The 11,900-nt window shown below is 60.0% G+C and overlaps 1 protein-coding gene across 1 annotated transcript in view; it reads right to left on the reverse strand.

The window, feature by feature from the left end:
- Positions 1 to 11,900, reverse strand: part of CUL4A (cullin 4A) — a 41,631-nt gene that overhangs the window by 26,380 nt on the left and 3,351 nt on the right. Inside the window, exons 2-6 of the mRNA XM_021716129.1 lie at positions 7,733 to 7,802; positions 6,539 to 6,612; positions 2,871 to 3,033; positions 1,389 to 1,478; positions 25 to 107 (exon numbers count right to left, since the gene is read on the reverse strand). Coding sequence (XP_021571804.1) covers positions 25 to 107; positions 1,389 to 1,478; positions 2,871 to 3,033; positions 6,539 to 6,612; positions 7,733 to 7,735 — 413 coding nt within the window. The 5' untranslated portion in view covers positions 7,736 to 7,802. The remainder of the gene's footprint in view (positions 1 to 24; positions 108 to 1,388; positions 1,479 to 2,870; positions 3,034 to 6,538; positions 6,613 to 7,732; positions 7,803 to 11,900) is intronic.

An 11,900-nucleotide genomic window follows, 5' to 3' on the forward strand; every position in this document is an offset into this window, starting at 1 on the left:
TGAGCGCACGTGCCCAGGACTTACTGTGTGCTGTGGTCTAAGTACGTGATCACGCGGTCTCCCTCTTCTTCTAATCGTTTACTTACATGGTTTAGGTATTCTGGAACCTTCCAAACAAAACATTGAAACGTATTAGCAGCAAGAAGATTCTCGACGTCAGCCAAGAAGGTGAAATTTTGCTTTCCTTCTACCACTGTTTTACAAAGAATAGCTACTCAAGCCACATACGAAGGTGCGGGAGCGGGGCTGAGGCGGGGCGGGAAGCGTGTCTGTAGGGATGTGGGAGGCGGCGGCCTGGAGACTCGCCTCCCAAGCAGGGCCCTCCCGCCTACCCCCGTGACTCCACGGTTCGGGTCCCCTCTCTGGGCCCACCGGCAGGGGAGCGCAGCGCCTGCCTGGGAGGGAGCGGAGGGAGCCCGGGGCAGCCCCCGCCCATACCAGCTGGCTGGGCAAAGGTGAGTCAGCAGACGGCTGTTCACTTGGGGACACCAAGCATCACGGCTGCTACACCTGTCTCCTGGGAGCACATGAGTTCTGCCACAGCCCAACAGCACCAGGGCCGCACGGGGCTCTGTGGTTCTGCCCCAGGTGGCTGTGTCCGGGCCCAGTACCAGACACAGAGCTTCCTCACCAAAACCTCGGTATAGGAACCAGCAGTCAGGTCCACCAATGAGCTGACACGTCCCACTTGGGTGACAGTCCATTTTGGGGGCGGGGGGAGGGTGATCAAGACCACACACAGTACCTGGGAAGCTGGCTGTTAGCTGTATGTATCTTTCATACCTAGGATTTTTAAAAGTCCTCTTGCTTAAACTTGAGTTCCTTTATTTGTTTTAGAAGCTATCTTTCTGGTTTTCTATGTGTGGGAGGAGGGCAACAGCTTCGGAGTTGACAGAAAGCAACTCCGTTCTTACTACAGCAGGAACGAAGCTAATTCCTGGGAGTTTGGGCCAGATTATGCCTTTCAGAACATCTCCAACGGATGTTTGCATGTATGTGAAAAGACAAACATCAAGAAGCTACACCGGCCGGGCTCGGGGGCTCAGCCTGTCATCCCAGCACTTTGGGAGGCCAAGGCGAGTGGAGTGCCTGAGCCCGCGGGTTCGAGACCCACCCGGGCAACTTGGCGAGACCTCATCTCCACAAGAAATAAAAAATGAGCCGGGCGTGGCAGGGCGCGCCTGTCGTTCCGACTACTTGGAAGGCGGAGGCGGAAGGAAGGCCGGAGCCCGGCAGGTCGAGGCTGCGGTGGCCGGGAGCGGCCGCTGCGCTCCAGCCTGGGCAACAGGGTGAGACCCTGACTCAAAGAAAAGAAAAGAACTTACACCTAGACGGATGCACAGCTATGAAAAGGACGTCAGCAGCCCAGAAACACTTTGCTGTCTTACCTCTCTTTCTTGCATTAACCTTTGGCCTTCTGCAGCATACAGACAGTTAGTCTCTTCCAAAAATTTCAGTTCAAACGAATCTTTGTACACCTAAGAATGAGCAGAGGCATTGAGCCATGTCAGCAAAGAAGTCTGTGTCTTCAAGTGTGACGACATCCCGTTTCTGAGGGGACAGGCTGTGCTGCCCTGCACCAAAGAGCGGTCACCCCACTCCGCCACGGAGGCCCCGTGGTCAGCCAGGCTGCACTGCCCTTCCTGGGCCGCCACTCAGGCCCTCACCTTTCCCTCGGCACCACGGGCTGCGTCTGCGGGGTTCTGGGACCCTGCCCTGTGTCTGTGTGTTGCCAATGTTTCTTCCCAGCTTGCTACCTGATTCTGTCTTTAAGGTACATTTTCCATGAAAAAAATGCATTGCTTCCAAGGTAAATTATATTTTGATGCAGCACTTTCCAAAAATGCAACTTAATGCAAAAATATCCATGATGAATATCAGATAATAATAATAAAGACAGGATGGACGACAGTCACGACAGCATCACGAGAGCACAACAAACCTGAGTGGGCGCTTGTGAGGCCTACGTTTGTGTATGTTCTGCTGAGGGTACGTGACAGGCAACAAACAGCAAACAAACAAGGAGATGTGATCAACAATGATCAGGAACGTCACTGGGCACGGAGGTTCTTGCCTGCAGTCCCAGCACTAGGGAGGCCGAGGCGAGAGGACTGCCCGAGCCCACAGGTTCGAGACTAGTCCGAGCAACTTGGTGAGACCTTGTCTCTACAGTAAATAAAAAATCTAGCTGGGTGTGGTGGTGCACGCAGAAGTAGTTCCAGCTACTTGGAAGTCTGAGGCAGAAAGATCACCTGAGCCAAGCAGGGTGAGGCTGCGGTGGCCACGGTGTGCCCCTGTATTCCCATCTGGGCAACAGAACGAGACTCCGATTCAGGAAAAAAAACAAAAAAGGAAAAAGATCCGGAATGTCTCGAAAGAATCTCGCTCTGCGACAGAGGCCAGGGAGGGGGAGGAGGGCTTCCCAGGACAGGGCAGGTCCCGTGCTGAGACTCGGAGGCGAGGCCTGCGGGAGACGCCGTGTGGGGGTGAGTGGTCCCGCAGAGCCAGCGCAGCCAGCTCCTAGCCAGTGTGGCGTTTCACAGCGTCATGACTCGCCCCACGGGATGCTCGGAAAAGCAACACCCATTTACTGATCCACTCATTTTCTGTACAAACAGATCCATAGGAAAGTCACTCTTACAACCAGGGCTTCTGGAACGCGCTCTTGTGAAACGGGGGAGTGGGGGCTCTGTCTGCCAAGGAGCCACCCAGGAATGCCGGCCTCCGATGCGACAAGGGGCAGCAGAGAAGGAGAAGCCACGCTGACACCTCTCCGGACTCTGCGCTGCCTTTCCCCAACGGCCCCACCCTCCCGGGCCCCCCCGGGCTCTGGGACCCAAAGCCGGGGCGGCTCGTCTCGCCGGGCTCACCTGCAGGTCGGACAGCATGCCCAGCAGGCTGCGCAGCAAGCTCCGGTCCACGGCCTCCCCACTCCGCTCGCGCGCGATCAGCAGGAGGATGCCGGCGATGGTCTTGCTCTGCACCATCTTGTCGCTCACAATGTGGTTCCGGAAGAGCTCCAGCCCCATGTCCCTGCGTGGCAAAGAGCGGACACGCTTGTTTCGCGTTCTAGCCGTTCTGGGGAAGGCCCAGCCATACGCTGGGCGTCATCCCAAAGCGTTGCTCTGCTCGGGCAGCGCACCCAGGTGTGGAAAACTCTCCCGAAACCCTTGAACTTCTGGGCCAGTCTAGCACGCCTGGCATTTCCTTCCACTAACGGGGCCGTCCCATCTCCTGGGGTGCGGGCGGGTACCGAGCCACTCCCAGGTTGTGCTGCCAGACCACCAAACCGCTGCTGCACAAATCTGCCCGCGGCTCACGCCACCTCCCAGGGGCCCGAGGCTTGGGCCTTTGGGAACTGCCCACAGCCTCTGAGTGGGCGTCCCTCCCTCTCTGTTCCTCTGGGTGTCCTCCAGCAGCCTTCCTTCTCAGGGCCCTCTCCCTGGGAACAGAACGTGCAATGAGCCTTCCAGCCCACGGCCTGAGGAACACTCAGAAGACGACTGAGCGGCCCGAGTGCTTGAACATGAAGCCAGTCCTACAGAGTACTCTGTGCTTTGCCTGAGCACGCCTGCAACCCCTCACAGCCACCCTGTTTATGAAGGAAGGGGCAGAGACACAGCCAGTTCTCCTGAGCTGGCACCTTGGGGTAGCAGTGGTGGTGGGGGGCGCTGGCAGGAGTGGTCCTGTCAGTGGCGGTGTGGTCAGAGTAACAGTGGTGGCTGTTTGGTGGCGGTGGCAGGACTGTCAGCAGCAGTGGCGCTGGGCGGCGGCGTGCGGGGGGGAGAGCGCCCACCCGCCCTTCCTGCACACAGCACCACGAGGACCCTCTCCCGCTCCCTGGATGTGCTGCCCACCAGGCTCTCCTGCGCACATCGCCACAGTCAGAGTGGGAAGGCGCGGTGGCCAGCCACGAGGGCTCGAGCTGGCTGCCTGCATTTGATCCTGGTCCTGGGCGCTAGCTGTGTGACCCTGGGCCCTGGAACTCAGCCTCTTTGTGCCCTTCCTTTCTTGCCTGTACAACGGGGTCACATGTGGGAGTTCATGCCTGAAAATACCTGAAGCCGAGCCAGGCAGGCAGCCAGCGATGCCCACTCTACGTCGCCTGGCCCCACCCCTGAGCTCTGCTTCCAAAATGCCAGCCCCCAGACCCCTTGCCGGCCTCATAGCTCCAGCCCCCACACACGGGCACCTCTGGCCATGCTGCCCTCCTGGCTTCCACACGAGAGAGACCCGGCCACGAGCCTATCCTGTCTCCCTCTCTCAGCAACACCGCCCTGCTCCTGGTCAAAGTGTGGGCTGTGGCTCGCCCTCGGCCTCCTCCCCGGCCTCACGTGGAGCCGGCCAGCCTCTGGTGGTGACCAGTGGCTTCGTCTACGTGACGCTGCAAAGGATGCTTGTGGCTGATGTGACCTGGCAATGGCGCGAACGTGCTTACGAACTACAGGCTGAGACTGCAGAGCCCGGTGGCCTGGGAGGGGAAGGCACTACGACCCCCACGCCTTGGTTCTGTGAGTGGGGATGACAGTTCCCCAGCCATTAAACACCCTGGCAGGGCCCAGTCCCTTGCCCAGGGCAATGTGGGTTCACTGGCCACTATCACTGCTGCGACCATCCGGGCTGCCTCTGGTGGGCAGCGCCTGCCTTCCTGGAGCCCCGCGGTTCTGGCTGGCATCACCACCACAGGAGCTCGGAGAGAGACGGAGTTAAGAGGAGACCCAGAAAGGAACGCTCCCAAGTCACGTGGACGGAGGGGCACGGAAAGCCAGGACACAAGGGCTTCTTGGGGCCAGCAACTGGACACTGCCGCCACCTCAGGCAAGAGCTCGTCATGTACGCGGGAAAGGAGTCGCGCTGCTTGCATCGGGAGAGGGCGTGCTGGGTGGGGGCAGGAAAAGCAGACGGGCTCAAGGGGCACGAGGGGACGCAACCTCACTTCTCCTTTTCTCTCTTTTGAGTCGGGGTCTCTCGCTGTCGCCCAGGCTGGAGTGCAGTAGCACAATCACAGCTCACAGCAGCCTCGACTCCTGGGCTCAGGTGATCCTTCCGCCTCAGCCTCCTGAGGAGCTAGGACTGCAGGGGCATGTCACTGCATCCAGCTAATTTTTAAATGCTTTTTGTAGAGACGAGGTCTTGCTATGTTGCCCAGGCTGGTCTCGGACCCCTGGACTCAAGTGATCTTCCTGCCTTGGCCTCCCAAAGTGCTGGGATTACAGGCGTGAGCCACCGTGTCCAGCCTCCACTTTTACTTTTAAGTGGGAGAAGTTGTACACCAAAAGAGAACAAGAGCAAGGTAAATCAGAGGATGAGATGGACACCGCTTTTGTCGCAAATCAGCTTGGGGATGGTGGGACATGGCAGGACTCCCTGCATAAGGGCTGGAGCCTAAGGAGGGCCCCGGGAGTGGCCAAGCTGGGATGTCCTCGTCCCCTCAGGCTCCATGCCCAGCCACACTGGACGTGCCGAGAACACGGGCAGAGGTCCTCCCGCCCACTAACTGCATCTCCAGCCCTTCATGGCGACAGCTCCCTGCACCCTTCCTGCAGGCAGTCACCAAGCTGGTCCAGACCCTTGACCCTGGGCTGCCTTTGCTTCATTATAACGTTAAAAGTCCCACCCAGGTGAGAAATTGCAGCCCTGCTGTGTACATGCAACATGTGTGCAGGTTCCTTCTTGCACTCCACCTGGGCACTAGAAACCCTGCCCTCTCCAGGTCTGGGCCTGTGCTCTACCCGTGAGATGCCACGGAAGCCGTGTGCCTTCCACAACTGGGAGCAGCTTGCTCCTGTCCAGCCGTGCTCCCTGTAAGTCCCCGCATAAAGCCCACGTCTCATCCCTTGTCTCCGGGTCACTTCTTCAGCTTTTCAGACACAGTGACTTCTCTTTTGGGGTCCCTGGGGATCGGGCCTGACAGAGGTCCCAGCAGACACCCAGGCCAGCCAGGCTGTGGAAGCGGCTGAGGAGGGCAGCGCCCGGGCCCACAACTTGCGATGCACACGGTCCCAAGAAGACAACGCGGGATGGGCAGAAGAAACCTGCGTGAGCCCAAGGGTGCACCATGACCTCGCAGCAGCCAGCTTCTCTCTCAGCTCCGACTGCCACACTGAGTGCTCTAGGCTCAGGCGTCAGCCGTCAGCGAGACGGAGGCCCGGCACGTGCCCTCGTGGCCAGCAGCTCTGCAGCATGTGCCTGGGTGGAGAGGTGGGAGCCCCCAGAGCACTTCCAACTGCGTCCACGCGTGGGTTCCTGGGGATGCCCGGCCGGGAAGAGCAGCGCCAGCTGGCTAGAGCGGGAGCAACGTCTCCCCAGGCACCTGCCTGTCCCGGTGTCTCCATGACCCCTTGCACGGGCTGGAGGCCTCGGCATCCCAGGCCAAGACCCACCGGGGACCCCACCCGGGACCCCACTGTCCACACGAATGTTTTGGCTGCAACCAAACACCAGAAGGAACCAAGGCACGAGTCATCACCCACACTCCAGCGCAGCAGCCCGCCGAAGACCCGGACCAGACGGAGGCTCTGCAGACGAGGGCACTCACCAGATGGAAGGAAGCAGGGAGTTCTGGAGCACGTACGTGCGGTCCAAAAACAAGAAGATGCTCCTGACCATGATCTGCAGCCGGAAAGGAGAAGCGCTCACTCAGGATTTTGTTGGCAAAACAATCAAGACAAGACCTTCTGGGCCGTGCTGCTGTGCTGTCCCCAATCCAGCCACCGTCTCGTAGGGGGAAGGGGCTGCCTGCCAAGGCCTCGCGGCTTGCCTTCCCCAAGTGACTCTTTTCCCCTTGGCGCGACTTTCACCTCCTCGATACAGTCAGTCTGCTGTGGGGACTTCACAGCTTTGGGCCCAAAGGACGTCATTCACAGGTGCTCAGGTCCTGATGGGCAAGGCACCTCTTGCTAGGCGAGGGCGGTGCACCGAGCTCCTGGGAAGCTCACCCCCGTGACTCTACAGCGCGAGCAGAGCGAGGGACACGGGACAACAGCTGCCCCTGCACCCCTGCCACCCGGCCTGCTGCACCACACGGTGGGGCTCGTTCACGTGTTCCCAAAACCTTCCCAACGGACACGCACCTATTTCTAGCGTCTACCAGGCGCCTGGCCCAGAACAGAGACACAGCCATTTGTCTTCTACTTACCTCGTTTAGAAAACAAAAGAATCCAACCTACTTAGGTGAGCTATTAATACAGTCTTTTCTCTCAACTAAGTAACAGCCAGGTCCCACTAAAAACTCACAGACGCAAAATCAAACCAGAGGTGCTGCATCCCCCAAGCTAAGGGCCCAGCTGACTCAGGCTTGACTGTCAGGAGTCAGCTGTGACCAAGGACAGAGAGCGGCAGGGGTCCGCGCAGGAGTCTAAGGGTCTGTCATCTCTGTGGGGCCCAGGGACTGGAAGGCTCCCCGTTGGCAGCACCCGCAGGAACTGGACGGAGCTCTCCCCAAGCCTCTCCCTGGGGTTCAGCCTGGACAGAGCTCCCACCCCTCAGCCACGCCCATGCGGCGGAGGGGAGACCCAGGAGGCCACACTCTGATGAGAAAGCTACGGGGAGACGTAGGACTGAGCGAGGGCGCGCGCCCCAATACTCAGGGCGCGCCTGGGCAGCTGGGCCAGCGGCTGGGCAGGAGGGAGAGGACGGGGGGAGCCAGCAGGCGGGGATGTGGGGAACGTGACGGGGATGGGAGGACTCCGGAGGGAGCACACGCCATCTGGCAGAAGGTGAGCACGCTTACCATTTGTCTGCAGTGATCTTGCCAGCACGTGTTGATCTTCTTGAGAAATAAAACACTGTCTAGTGAGTCTGTACAGACCTGCTAAGGAAAATGTGAACAGCGCCGGGCAGCTTGAGGACTGCAATTTGAAGCCTTCCATTTCAGCCCATCTCCCCTGGATACTACACACCATTTAGACACGGGGATACTGACGGAAAGACCATGCTGTGGTTTGGACGTCCACACCCCTGTAACTCCACAGGCCGAAGCCCCTACTCCCAAGGGGACAGTGCGTGAAGGTGGGGCCTCGGGAGGCGACGAGGTCACGGGGGGGAGCCCTTCGCCCCGGCGAGGACCGTCTGCGCCCCAGGAAGCGGGGTCTCCCCAGACGCCAAGCCGGCTCCGGGATGGCGAGCCAAAGGCCTTTGGGGCTCATGAGCCCGGTCCACGGTGCGTCGCCACGGCAGCCCGGAGGGCTCGGCCGGAGCAGGAGTCCAGAACCCCGCGCGCGGCTTCGACGCATCCCCACCTCCGAGGCCTCCCGCCCCAGCACCCGCGACCGCCCCACCTCCCGCCGCTCCCGTTCGGGGTCCCTGCTCTCCCTTCCGGGCTCACCGCCAGACGCGTTCAGGCCCCGGCCCAGGGAGACTCGCGCCCGCATCGTGAGACCCTGGTCTGGGCGTCAGGGCGACCCTGGACGCAAGCCCCTGGCGGGCTCCCGGAGACGGCAGCGGGCCTGGCTAGAGAGCTGCGTCACGAGGAGTATTAAGGGCATGAGGGAACGGGCAGCTGGACCAGAAGACGGCCCAGGCCAAGCCTGATGTCCCGCCTCAACGACAGGTGGCGATCTACAGCACTGACACGAACTTCACTCACGGACCACCTCATTGTGAACGCCCTCGGCTGGACTCTCAGAACCTGTCTTTTAAAGAGAGGCTTGGCTGGGCTCGGTGGCTCAGCCTGTCGTCCCAGCACTTCAGGAGGCCGAGGTGAGTGGATGGCCTGAGCCCGCGGGCTCGAGACCCGCCTGGGCAACTTGGCCAGACCTCGTCTCTACAAGAAATCAAACATCAGCCGGGCGTGGTAGCGCGCGCCTGTAGTTCCAGCTACTCGGAAGGCTGAGGCGGAAGGATCGCCGGAGCCCAGCAGGTCGAGGCTGCGGGGGCCGGGAGCGGCCCCTGCGCTCCAGTCTGGGCGACGGAGGGAGACTCCGACTCAAAAAAAAACAAGAAATAAAAATAAGAATACAAAAATAAAGAGAGGCTCAAAGAGTAGTTTACAGAAAAAGAAACGCAGACAGAGACACCCACGGCGAGCGGCCACGCGGGGTCTTGTACCCCTCCGGTCCACGCGGAGTCGAGAGCACGCGTGTCTACCATCTGCTGCATGGCCCACGCCCTTTCCCTCCACAGTCCCACTGGCTCTACCAGCCTCACGGAGCAGCTGTGACTCCCCTGTCCAGACAGCAAGAAGGGGTGGCAAGGCGGCCACAGCTCGGGTCTCCTCAGGCGAAACCCCAGCCCGCCACCGAGCACAAGCCCACAGACCCTGTGCGGGCCACCACACTTCCCCAGGCCTGCTGCTCCGCGTGCACAAGACCCCACACACCTCCGGGCCGGCGTGCGGGGTGTGCGAGCCCCTCCGCGCACAACAAGGGCACCTGCTAAGCACGACTGCACAGCTCAGGCAGGCGGCAGAGTCTTCAGCCTTCAGCAGACAGAGTGGCAGGGAGGGCAGGGCGCCATGCAGACTCGGCAGGGAGCCCCGGATGCCGAGCAGAACAGCCGAGGGCCTCGTGGGTGGGTCTGCATCCCGGCCGCCCTAGAAAGGGTTGTGACCATAACCACGGGGGCCTGGCCGACACAGCTTGTGTTCTCTCCCCTGAGGCTTCGCTGAACCCTCAGGAGGAAGCAATGCCCCTGATTCAAAAGTAGACATGCACAGCAGAGACCCAATAGTCCAGTGGTTACCCTGCACCACTCGTCTACAATTGCTCACCATTGCAAGTTTGTTATGTGAGCAATTGCTACGAACAGCCTGGAAAAACGAAACAAAGAAACCGTCGCAAGTACAGAGACAGGCTGTGAGGAACCGCCACAGCTCTCCTGCAGCCCTGACCCAAGAGCCACAGGAGGGAGGTCCATACCACGCCGGGACAGCCCACAAGCCCCTGCGGCTGTCCACATGGCCGAAGCTGAGCTGTTTCAGGGTGAACAATGACAGACGAGTTGAAACGCACACCGGCTGGTCGGACACCATCAGGAGACTCAGGTGTCGCACAGGACAAGGCAGGCCCGGCCCGGGCAGCGTCTCTGTAACATGGAAGGGCCAATAGAACGCACCCGTCCAACAAGAAACACTTCCTCTAAAAGTTCTGTAAAATCAACAGAGATCCTCAATCAATAATTTCTTGCTATTTCCCACAGAAGGAAGTACTATGCGGTAAGCTGGGATCACAGCGTGGCATGGACTAAGCGCTTCCAGCTCCTAGGATACGCCTGGCAGCCAGCAGGCGCCACAGGGCTGCCCACGTCAGTCCGGGGTGGGAGTTACACAGGCACAGTGGGTCTGTCAAGTCCATCCTTAGGACAGTTCCCAGACTACCAAGGTGAGTTGGGCAGGTCTGCGATAGCAGAATCCAGCAGCAAAAACGCTCACACTGTGGAAGAAAACCCACGCATCCCTTCTGTAGTTAGAAAACAGAAACAGAAAGCAGAGACAGTGCTCACCTGGGGGACAGGGATGCCCACGTCTTCTAAACTGCGTCCTTCTGCCTCTGTGCCTCCAGGGAGCATGGCATGCTTGCTGCCTACGCAGACAGGCCCGAGGGGATGCCCAGATGGCCCTTCCGTGTCAAAAACTGGTCAGTGCTCACTCGGCACGGGACACCCCAACCTCAATCAGGTCCCCGTGTGGCCATCACCAGGCAGACACGTCCTGCACGGTATCTGGAGACGCTGACACTCTGGGGGCTGCTGAATCACTGCCTCCCTCATCCTCCACAGCACCCACCTGGGGCTGCTCCCTGACTACTGTCCCAGGCCTGAGTTTCCTCATCCAGACACACAGACGTACCCGAGGCGCCTGTGGCTTAGTGTTGGGAGAAGGAAACCAATTCAGGAACACGCTCAGCCCGGCCTGCTGCCTGCAAGGCTTCGTGCACGCGCTCCGGCTGAGTGGGAGCAGGCACAGGGTCTTCGCAAGGAAGCCCAGAGCCTGCTGTCGTCAGCGTGGGTTACAAGGACGCGCTGCGAGGCCACCGTGGAGCTCCACGCCTCCTCCTGCAGTCACGGCCTCCTTGCTAACTCCGAACGACCACGCCTGGCCTGCGGCTGATCACACCGCAGCCCCGTCTAGGGCAATCAGGGAGGAAAACATGAGTTCCGCCTGTTGTTATTACAGATTTAGCCCTGAGGACAGCCGGTCCGCCACTTTCGTGAACGCCTCCTGCTACGCGGCCTGGCTGGGCGGCACGTGGTCTGGCAGCAGCTGCCTGTGCTGAGCACACGCGTGTGCAAGTGTAGGGCTGGCCTTTGTTTTGGGGACGGGACACGAGCACCTGCAGCTAACCCGTTCTGAAAGGGGCAGGCAAGTGCAGACGCATCTGTGTAGATGGTAAACTAAGGAGGTAGCCGCTGATGACTCCACCGACGTCCTTGTGCTGACACCTGTCCTGCTTCATCTATGAAGGTTTCCCGAAGCCTCCTGAGCTCTTCATCTCTTGGCTTCAACCTCAGCAAGCGATCCAAACAGAGTCAGTACACGCGTCACTTGACCCTTCAGAAGCCAACTTACACGAGTCCAGGAATGCTCAGAGGCAAAGCGCTCTGAACATGCCGACCTGGGAACGTTCCCTGCCAAGTGGGCATCTGAGGACCTGCCACTGCATCAACATACTGCCGCTACGAGACGGGGCTGGGTTACAGTTCTCTTCCAGCCAAAACGAGCTCTTTGAAGGCAGGAAACCTGCCATCCGATCCCACCGCGGTCTGGAACGCACAGTGTGGAGCGGGACGCATGCTCGCCTGGTGTTCGCCAGGTGGATGTACGGATGCTGCCTGGAAGCTCCCGCCACGGCACCCCCATGCCCTGGTCTGGTCACCCAGCAGATGTTACTTACCAGCCACGCCCCGGCTAACCCTTCTCACACCCCCTCACTCCCCACGTGACGACCCTGCAGACTCTCCTT

The sequence above is a fragment of the Carlito syrichta genome, unplaced genomic scaffold (genome assembly GCF_000164805.1).
Source record: "Carlito syrichta isolate Samal-C Ts95f unplaced genomic scaffold, Tarsius_syrichta-2.0.1 Scaffold308192, whole genome shotgun sequence".
Taxonomy (NCBI): Eukaryota; Metazoa; Chordata; class Mammalia; order Primates; family Tarsiidae; genus Carlito; species Carlito syrichta.